This window comes from Rattus norvegicus, chromosome 8 (genome assembly GCF_021556685.1).
Source record: "Rattus norvegicus strain SHRSP/BbbUtx chromosome 8, alternate assembly SHRSP_T2T, whole genome shotgun sequence".
Taxonomy (NCBI): domain Eukaryota; kingdom Metazoa; phylum Chordata; class Mammalia; order Rodentia; family Muridae; genus Rattus; species Rattus norvegicus.
Window position 1 is genome coordinate 92,607,167 of NC_141541.1, and position 11,256 is coordinate 92,618,422.

An 11,256-nucleotide genomic window follows, 5' to 3' on the forward strand; every position below is an offset into this window, starting at 1 on the left:
CCTTTTCTCTCCTATGATCAGAACAACAGACATTTTGAAGTTTAGGATTATTGGCCATTGCTTTTTCAATTACATAGTCATTAGGGTCAGGATGAGCAATAGTTCTAATCCATTATCCATGGGTGCTGATCAAACTTTTAAAGGTGTAAGAACTTTTTTACACTCTGCATTTGCATTTCAAACGTTAAAGTTTCAAGTCATACCCATCTTGCATCTGGATCTGATATTGCTCTGTTTATAATAGACATTAATCTATGTAAGAAATCAGTAGAAGTCTTTCTAGGCCTTTTCGTAATCTTTGTGAATGACACAGACCTTTCCCAGTACCTCCACTTTATCCCAGCCTCTTAACTAAAGTACATTGTGTAACTATAGACTCATCAAATTGCATCTGCTTTTGTAAGTCAGCGTGTGACGTTCACCTAACAATTGATCTTTCATGATATTAACACCTTTAGCCCAATTACGGTTTTCCATAATTGCAGCTTCTTTTTTGGGTCACCATGTCAGCCATTGTAATTGAGAACTAGCTCCTAGTATAGCCATTGCTAAATTTTTCCAGACTGGTTGTTAATTTTGTGAATTTTCAGCATTTTCTGGCCTTATGTGTGCACTGCCCGCATTACAGAGAGTTACACATTACACCCTGGCCTCTTTTTGTTCCAAGGTCCTGTAATTGTGCACATGTGTGAGCTTGTTAACTAATCCATTCCACACTTCTTTCTGGATCACAGACTGCTCGATGCTCTGGATATGGACATGGCCCTGTCCTCCTGGAATTTGAAGTCTGGACAGAAAATAGCAACCACGAGTATAATTCAGCCAACACTTACTGCAGCAAATGACCCTCGAGTAATGTTCCACTGCTAAGAAAGGATAAGACAGATAGATCAGTCACAGCTCTAAGATGTTTAGCCAAGGTTTTAGAAAGGTGCCCAGAGGTGTGAGAGGGAGCTTCTGGCTGGAGGGGTTCGTGTGTATAGGTTCTGCTTACATAATGGAACTGAGAGATGACTCAGTGGTGAATTTTCAGGCCAGTGATGTAATGGGACAGTTCAGGTGGGCAGAGATAGGACTTAGCAGGGCCTTGTGGGTGTGCATGGAATGGGGATTATTCCAGTATGATCTGTGTAGGACTTTCTCTAAGGAGTCATGATGTGGTTTGCTTTGTAGGACCCTGGCAGCTCTGGAACTCTGTTGACCAGGCTGGCACTGAACTCAGAGATCTACCTGCTTCTGCCTAACCAGTGCTGGGATTAAAGAGCTGCCTGTGGCAGGGGATTGCCTATACTCCCTGCCTTAGTGAGGGTTTTACTGCTGTGAACAGATACTATGACCAATGCAAGTCTGATGAAGGATAACATTTAATTGGGGCTGGCTTACAAATTCAGTCCATTATCCTCAAGGTGGGAGCATGGCAGTGCCAGGCAGTCATGGTGCAAGAGGAGCCAAGAGTTCTACCTCTTCGTCTGAAAGCTGCTCGTGGAAGACTGACTTCCAGGCAGCTAAGGTGAGGGGCTCAAGCCCACGCCCACAGTGACACACCTGCTCGAACAAGGCCACACCTCCCTAATAGTGCCACTCCCTGGGGCAAGCATATACAAATCATCACACTCCCATTTCTGGAGGTTGGAACAGGAAGGATTTACAGCTGTGCAGCTAGTCAGTCTAGCCAATAAGCTCTCAGTTCAGTTCTTAGTTCAGACCCTAAAAAACAAGGTGGATTTGGGTCTGTTCGCACATGTCTTCATTTCTAGCACTTGAAGGCCGAGTAAGGTGGATCACTGTGAGTTCGAGGCCATGTGGTGAATCCCAGACCAGCCCGGGCCATGTGGTGTCAAAAAGACAAATGAAAACAAAACAAACAAAACCAAAGACAAACAAACAAAAAAACCCAACAAAGCAATAAAGGAAGACATCAGATTTTTTAAATTTCTTTTTTCTTAAATTGCAATTTTTATTTACATTTTAAATGTTATCCCATTTTTTCAGGTTCCCCTTCCCCTCCACAAATCCAGTATCCCATCCCCATCCCTCCTTCCCCCTCCCACCTTCTATGAGGGTGCTCCCTCATCCACCCACCCACCTACCCACTGCCTCGCACCTCCCCGCCCTGATATTCCCCTACACTGGACTTCTGGCTTTTATAGCCAGGCACACTTGGATTTATAGAGTCTTTTACTTTATTTTATTCTTGTTGGTTTTTTTGCTGGTGATTGAGGTCAAGCAGGCATGCTGGACATGCTGTCTGTCATTGAGCTGTAAGCAAGCCTATATTATATATTATAGTCATAAAGTTGTGACTGTGAGTAAAATGTTTTCTTCTATACCATCTGCATAGGCTCCAGCTTTAAAAAGAATTGAAGGGAGATGTCATGTATGAGAATTGTCATTTATAAACTTGGGATAGTACTAAAGAGTACTCCGGCCCTAAACTTTGCAATGTTTGGCAAAGATATCCACTAGTGAGAATATTATTTGTGAGCTGACTCAGAAACATAAGTAACTCGTAAATTGTTTTCCATAAGGTGAAGCAATTTTTTACAGTGTCAAGAAGACATTCTCAGGAGCTCCTTATACAGCCTAGGATGGCCTTGTACTCACAGTCCTCCTGCCTCAGTGTTGGATGATTTTACTCCTTTTCTGTAAAGGCTTGCTGAGCAGCAGGGGGATGCTATCAACCAGAGAGCTGCGGGCAGAGCTCGGAGGTGGATATGGGTTTGGTCCCTAGTTCTGGGAAAAGAAAAGGTCTTGTGGGGACATTGGCTATTAAATGGTCAGCAAAACTGAAATGAAAACGAGATTAGGTGTTCTTGTTCTCCCTAGGCTCTTAACTATAAAAACCCTAATAAGCAGAAATATTATTTTATTACATGTATGAAGTAGGAGAGAGCATGTTATTCTTGTTAGGAAAAATGTTTATCCTAAACGGTTATGTTTTGTCAGCCGTCAACTTGACACAGCCTAGGGGGATTGCTTTAATCAGATTGGCCTGAGGGCAGCCTGAGGGGGTATTTTCTTGATTGTTAACTGTGGAAGGTTGAATGGGAGGACCTGGCTTGTATAAGGAAGTCAGAGAGCAAGCTATTAAGCAGCTTCCACATGGCTGATAGAATGATACTGAATGAATGAGTTCCTTTTTCAAATCTAACTTATTTATTTTTATGTGCATTGATGATCCTTCAGAACATGTGTCTGTGTAGGGGTGTCAGATCTCCTGGAATAGGAGTTCCAGACAGTTGTGAGCCACCATGTGGGTGCTGGGAATTGAACCTGAGTCCTCTGGAAGAACAGCCAGTGCTTTTAACCACTGAGTCATCTCCCCAGCCCCTGAATGAGTTCTTACTGTCTCCAGAAACAAGAGTATAAACAAGGCAATATTCTGGATGCAGAGGGAAGGAAGCAGGGTGTTCTGACAGGGCACTGTCAAGGCCTGAAGCTTGGGCAGGCGTCAGTAGTGAAGCAATCAGAGATACCTGAGGTCAAGCAGAATGCCAGAGGTCAGGCTGAGAGAACAGTGGAAGGTTTAAAGATGGTGGAGTCTGGTGGGGTAACGAAGAAGAGGAAAAGGTGAGTGACCAGCACCTCATGGTCAGGTTCGAAGCCAACAGCAGGAGCTGTTAGGACCCATGCTGGCTGTTAGACCTTGACTGTGCCTTGCATTAGTTCACATTAAAGAGCATGGAAGTTAGAGGGACAGTGGCTAGAGTGGGAGCAGGAGTTGTCAGTAGATAATGTGCCAAGGTAAGGCCTGGACTGTTTACCAGAAGTTTCATGTGAAGCCTGTCTGTGCTCTAAATGCTGCTGGAGAGGAGTTAGACTACAGTTCTGGTGACTGTGGGCCTGGGCCAGCCTGAGTTCAAAGCTCCGAAATCATACATATTCTTAATTTGCTACATGAGGAGTTCTGTCCAAAAAAGCTTTTGATGAACTTGAGAGGGTCATGAACAAACCTGGATCTAACCATTGACAGCTAGTTTTCCCTCTGCATTTAGGAATTGCAAAATATATTCTTTGAACATCATTTTTTGGTAATATTTGGTGAAAATGTTGCCTTTGGCAGAGTCTTCCAGTGCACCATTGGTTTATGAGACACCATCTTAAGTTCTTTCTCTGTATTGCCTCATATATTCCTTCCCAAGGACTTTACAGAGACAGGCACGGCATTTTAAGCAGTAGGAGAATAGGAAGGACTGGCTGATATGTTTACGGAAGAGACCAGAGTATTCTCCTAGCACCAATGGTTGGTCCTGCACACCAGAGTTTATCTTTGGCCTTCCTTACTGCTTCATGGGCTGTGGCCTTTCGGTACTGTCACCCGTTCAAACATAGGCACTGGCCATGTGTGTTCTTTATACCTTTGGTTCATAACACCTGTCTAGGGTGCTCTCTTCCAACACTGCCTGGCTCCCCTCCTTTTCTACCGGAAGTTGTAGCTTTTGTCTACAGACCCTTCACCATTTGGCTGTTTCTCTCCATTTGCTTACTTTTCTAGACGTTGTTTAGCAACTTAGGGCTTACTTCATCCACCCCCCGCTGGAGGCTTCCTGCATGTGCATCTTTTATAGATCTGAGATCTCTGCAAATCATTTGGTAAATTCCTGTGATTTCATTTTGTTTCGAAAACCCTGTTATAACAACTGTTAAGAAACTGGTCATTTTTTCCACGTGTCACAGGTTTTGATACAATATAACTTTACTTTTCACAGGGCAAACTCAGAAAATGAACCTCTTCCAGTCAATAACAAGTGCCTTGGATAACTCATTGGCCAAAGACCCTACTGCAGGTAAACTTAATGCATGTGTGTGGCCTTGTTCCTTCCAGAACTGGACACCTGAGCAGATCATCAAAGCAAAAGGATCCTCTTGCAGTATTAACACACGCTTATCGGACTCATTTCTGATCATCGTGTATATCTTTGCTAACTTGCCCTTCACATTACATGTGGCCCCTTATTATATGTTGCTTTCTCACTGACACTGACTGGCTACTCCCATTAGCTTAGCGTATAGGAAAGACCAGGAAATACTGCTTTGTGTAGATATTTAAATACAGCATAAAGATTAGATTTGTATATGTTTTGGTTGTTTTTACACTGAACTTGTTAATATTTTCTAAAATAATAATTTTAGTATTTCTGTTTTTAAAATCATCTTTTAAGGTGCCATCAGAGCAGTGGAATTTACTATGGCACTGTCACACATAGGTGTCATAGTTTGTAATGATGCGTTTCCTCCCCTCACCCACTCTCCCCTTGCTTACTTAGCTTGTCCCCATTCTTCTTTCAATGTCAAATTTTATTCCTCTCTTTCTCCTCCTCTTCCTTCCCTTAAGGTCTGTTTCAGTCCTCTCATGATAACAGCTCTGGTTGCACAAGCACACACATGTGTTCTATATATGAGAGAAAGCAGGCGGTATTTATTTTATCTTTCTGAGTCTGGTTTATTTTAACCAATGTAATGATTTCTGGTCCCACCCATTTTCCGGCCAGTGTCATAATTTCAATTTTCCCCATGGCTGAAAAAAAAATTTGCTAGTGTATGCATAGCACATCTTTGGAACAATGTCATAAGTAATTTAATTTTTAGAATTCATTTTGTTTTTAGTTATGTGTATGTTATACGTGGGTATGTGCATTTGAGTGCAGGTACCCATGGAGGCTAGGGGTGCTTGAGCTGTCAGATTGCTCTGGAGCTAGAGTTCCAGGACGTCGTTAGCCACTTTCCTTTGCAAGTTACACTCTTAGCCTAACTGCTGAATGTCTTGGTCTTGCTGAGTTCTTAAAGCTTGGTTGGCTTTGTATACACATACATAATTACGTGTGTGTGTGTATATATATTATATATAATATATATATATTATACACAGGATTATATGTATATATTTACCCATATGTATGACTTATGCAAACAGGTGTGTATATATATATATATATATATATATATATATGTGTGTGTGTGTGTGTGTGTGTGTGTATATGTGTATGCCACTTTTGTATTACACAGATACGAGTATGTATGTGTATGCATAATTTCGAATCAAAATGTTTAAGTTCCTTATTTCTCACGACTTACTATTTGGGGATTACTAAATATATTCTTTGAACAATCATTTTTCAGTAATATTTGGTGAGGACGTTGCCTTTGGTGGAGTCTTCCGATGTACTGTTGGCTTACGAGACAAATATGGTAAGTTATTAGCTATGTAAACAGCATTTAGTAGAATATTTACTCAAGGGTCTTGAAAATACAAGACACGTCTGTGCCATTGCTGTATTATTGTTTGGTTGGGTTCCTTTTATTTTGGCAACATCCTGCCGAGTTCTATGGCCCAGGTTTCTCCAAACCTGTTCTAGCTGGAATCTTCTAACGTAGTGTACTCTACATGTATCACAAATTGCAAAACGCCAAAACAGCTCACAACATACAACATGGATCTACCCATGGACCTCTTCCTCTTGTCACTCGCTATAGTCAAGCTGAGTTCTGTCGTCTCTGACTCAAGATTCTGCCCATTGGTCTGTGTTAGTAAGAGTGGATATTTTGTTGCTGTTGGTGGCTGTGGTGGTTTGAATAGGCTTGGCCCAGGGAGTGGCACTGTTAGGAGGTGTGGCCTTGTTGGAGGGAGTGTGCCACTGTAGGGGTGGGCTCTGAGACCTTCCTGATGCCTGGGAGACAGTCAGTCCTCTCCTGGCTGCAGTTGTATCAAGATGTAGAGCTCTCTTCTCCAGCACATGTCTGCCTGGATGCCGCCATGCTTCCCATCTTGATGATAATGGACTGAACCAGCGAACCTGTTAAGCCAACCCTAATGAAATATTGTCCTTTGTAAGAGTTGCCTTGGTCATGGTGTCTCTTTATGGCAATGAAAACTCTAATGAAGACATTGGTCTTAATTACTTTCTATTAACAGCATTGGCTTACACAGTTGTGGAGATCTGGCCAGTCCGTAGGGAAGCTCAGGCAAGAGTCCTATGGTTCAGTCTTGAAGCCACACTTAGTTTCCTTTGGGAAACCTCAGACTTAAAACCTGGGGATGACCAGAAAAAGCCTACTGTGTGCTGTGAAGTGTTCTCTGCTTAGAGGACTTAGAGCCTGTAGCCCCTCCTATGAGTCTGTGCAAGGCACAGACCTCCTTTCTACATGCCGATTGCATTGTCCTTTCACTCAGAGGTAGAGCCATCCGAGCTTGCTTTGGTTCTGACGAAGCTCACCCCTCTGACTTGCTAATGAATGTGTTTCTACTCTTCCTGTTACTGGTGCCTTTTCAGTGCCCCATGCTTCATTTCTTCATTCCCTCTTGCCTAATCTCAGAGAGAGCAAGGCAGGTACATTCAGGCTTAGGAGAAGGATGTTATCAGTCATCTGCCAGTGGCCTCTGCCCCAGAATGCTCAGGTATGTTCTGAATGGGCAGCAGGGGCGGTTAAGAGCTGTAACAAAATTAGTGTTTCCCTATTGCACCATCCCTGAGGTCCGGGGTATGGAGTTCCATGTGGAAGTATGTTCTTCCTGATTAGAGGGCTCCAACCCTCCTGGCTATGTGTTCTGTCAGCCTTTGAGAGGCGGAAGAAGTTGGTTAAAGCTGTCTTCTGTACTGCCGACTCTTAGAAACTTTAAATCTTTAGGAAAAAAAACCTTTTATATGTTTGATTTTAGGGAGATGAGTGTACATTGTCTATGTATTTCAGGAAGCTAGGAAGACAGAGAAAACACTGCTCAGGTATCCAGAGATAATCACCGGGCACATCTGAATATTTCACCTCTGGAGCATGTCTGAATAGGTTTATACATATTAATATTTAAAGGGCAGAGTCATGCTTTTTACAACTTGGTATTTTCTCTGTGTGGTACAGCTGCACGCTGAGGGCAGTCCCTTTCCCACTGATTCAGTGATGTATTTAAGCTGGGGAGAGTTTTCCTGGTTCTTCTCACAAGGTTACACGGGTGATTCTTTACCGAATCTTTTCTGCCTGGGGCGTTTTATTCATATTTTCTCCTGTTGACGTCCTAGCAGCTTGTGACTTTCTTCCTCTAATTAATACCTCTACCCTGAGCTCGAGAGCCATAGATTCACTCTTCTACCCCAAATCGTCACTTCAGAGTCCCACAGTTGTTGACTGTCAGCTTTTACCGACCTATGAAGATCTGTCTGCGAGACTTGCGATTTGAGGACCTTAAAGAATGGGGCAGACTACAGTCTAATGCCATAGATGATTTTACTTCGGTTGCAGTGTACTTTTATACATGAATGTAACGAAGAAAGCAACGATCTAAGGAAGGATGTGTGAGGTCAGAAAATAATGATCAGAAAACGTGTAAATAAACACCAGTAAGCACATAACTAGATATTAACGGAGCAGCCATTCCCCAGAACTTTCTCAGGACAGACATTGAATCACAATTGCCTGGTGCGTACTATAGATTATGCGTAGGGAAGCATGAAAGTGTGGCAGAGTCCACACCCAGATTCAGGGTCTTTCATCTGCACATCTTTAGCTTGAGCTTTGTGTCAGAGTAACCCATAGCACCAGGGTGAAAAGGTGCTGTGGGGGTCTGCGTTCGAATCTCAAAAGATCTGAATCTGATGGAGATGGAAAGTTAAGTTACTGCTCTGTGACCAAGTTCTGTTTTCAGAACTGAAGGGTAATGTGGATGCTGGAGAGAATATATATAAAAATAGGTTTTCCTTACACTTACAGAAATATTTCTGGTTCATGGCACGAAAAAGAAAAAAAGAAAGGGCAGAAACAAAACCATAAAGCTCAAATAAATACTCTGCTCTTCTGAGTGTACTCCAGGAATTTTTTGGTTTCACATAAACATTTATTACCATTATTTTGAAGTTAAAATAATTTATATAAACTAAAAATATTGTAATACTATAGTTGAAGACGATGTTTTTTTATGATGAGCTGACTGTTAGTTCTCAACAGCTGGACACAAGCTAGAGTCATCTGAGAAGAGTCAGCCTTGACTAAGAAATGCCCCTGTCATTTTCTCCACGGTCTGTGCCTCAGTTCCTGCCTCCTGGTTCTCGCCTTGAGTCCCTGCCCTGACTTCCCTTTATGCAGACATTCAGCTGTAAGGTGAAACAACCCGGTCGATACTTTTGGTCACGGTGTTTTATCATAGCAATAGAAAGCAGACCAAGATACCCAGGCTTCCTGTTCTGGGAAGCCTTGTGTGTATGGTGCAGGAAGGCTCATGGCCAGTAGGTGGCAGCCTGTGCTTTTCGATGAGAGCTGAGCCTTGTACTGGTGTGGAGCTGTGGCCAAGCGTTTTGCATCAGTCAGGAGGTAAAGACAGAAGTTTTGCAGGTTTACTGAAGTTGTATTGGAAAGCTGCACACTGCTTCGTAATACTGTGAAAGGGCCGTGTAATTAGAGGCCACGCCGAACCGAAAGCTACAGGGTTGTTTTGTACTCAGATGGCCAGGATGAATGGAAATTTAAAAGCATCAAACTATTTCTCTTTGCCTTCCCTGTCCTTTGATAGAACAAACTGAGTGCCTTGGAAATGAAAAGCAATAGAATGATATGTCCCTAGCAACTCGTTGTGTACTAAATGGCAGCTTTAAATGCGGTGGGCGCTGAGGTCTGTCGCAGAGCAGCATCGGATGGAGTTAGCACACCTCCAGGGAAGCAGGAGTGGAGAGAGTGGTCTATGTCCCTTGGTTTGAGGGAAGGTGTACTCTTCTGTTGACGGTCACTTGTGTATGCGACAGTCTCCCTTGACCCTGTGTGAGAGGTGTGCCGTATCCATAATTTTTTTCCTTTAAAAATCTGTTTGTTAAGGTGGCACACAAAATAACAGGTTTCTTATTGGCAGCATTTTCACACACACCTAGTTTTGGAGGATGCTGTCCCCACCTTTGCTGGCCTCCCATTTCCCTGTCCTTGTCCCTGCTTGAACCTTCCCTCACCAGAATCCTCACTTCTGCTTTTATACCCATGTCTTCTATTACACTCCCCACCCATCCAGAAGCCCCCCCCCAGCCCCCCCTGGCCCACTTTCCAGTTCTCTGGCCTCTACCCAAAGCCCCTCCTACATAAACACAAACAACTCCTAAAGCTACAATCTGCACAGTACTCTGCACTGCTATAAACATTGCTGGGCTGTGCTTCTGCACTTTGGCCCACTCATTGCAGGAAACTTAGGTGAGAAAGAGAACTTGAAGCAGTCTCTTGCCCGGCCGGACATCTGCCTTTTCTCAGGCACCGGGGGTTTTCCATTACTGCATTCATTCCTTTGTACATGTGTGGCTGCCATGGCCGCTCGGGAGAGCTAATATAACCACTTAGCTGCTCTCTTCTTTAAACATCATTGGAACTGTATACCCAGACACTTTAGGACGTAGAAGTTGGGAGGGAGAAGGAGGACAATCATGAGGAGAGAGAGAAAGTTCATCTGCGTGCGATGTGCCTGTTTGTGAGTTGACTTTTGGCCTCTGTCCTCACTGGTAGGGTGGAGACGGAAGGCCAGGAGACCCCACGGACTATTCTCCACACTTTCAAGCAATCCTTTCTGCTTTCTTCTAGTCCCCCTCATGCATTGCTCCCTGAATGACCTTAGGCACTGTTGGATATTATTTTAAGAAGCGACTTTTTCAGATTAGTTTCAAACCTGAGGGGCATATGCATAGCTTTTTGACAGGTCTCACACGTTTTTCTGAATAATGACATTAATATTGTCTGTCAACATAGCAAATGGCCCCCTGCTCTCCATTCCTGCTGCCGAAAGGCTCGTCTGACTGATAGCTTTGCTTTTGGACTTAGTTAGTGTCAGCCCTGCACTAGGACATCGGTTGGTGAGATGAGGGTTTGGTGTCTAGAAAACTGAAGCTTGTTTTTTGCTAAGGAAAACACCTTATAAAAATACAAATTCTCTGGAGAAATGGAATATATGATTTGTTTGTCCTATTGAGCTGTGCGTGTGTTTTATTAATTTCTTACCTTTTTGGTTCATTTGGTGGAATTACCCTCAGAAATGAGATGAAATCTTGCTAATCTATGCTTCATTTATATTGACTTTCTTATTTGCTTTGTTGATTTTTTAAAAATCAATTTTTATTACAAATGATCACGTTAGAATCTACTAAAATTCAAGTTGTCAGAAGTGGCCACCGTATTTTAATTTCTCAAAGGTTAAGTGAGTATTCTCTTAACGGTACTTCTGAACAATGGTTCAACAGACAGCATTTAATAAGATGAGCTAATGTTTTATAAGGTATCAGAGTTGGAGAGAAAAGACTGTGT

General features: G+C 42.9%; 1 protein-coding gene across 2 annotated transcripts in view; it reads left to right on the top strand.

Moving 5' to 3' along the window:
• Positions 1-11,256, top strand: part of Bckdhb (branched chain keto acid dehydrogenase E1 subunit beta) — a 187,001-nt gene that overhangs the window by 5,705 nt on the left and 170,040 nt on the right. For both annotated transcript variants that reach the window (NM_019267.1, XM_087560759.1), the window contains 2 exon segments: positions 4,710-4,787; positions 6,121-6,189. In NM_019267.1, coding sequence (NP_062140.1) covers positions 4,710-4,787; positions 6,121-6,189 — 147 coding nt within the window.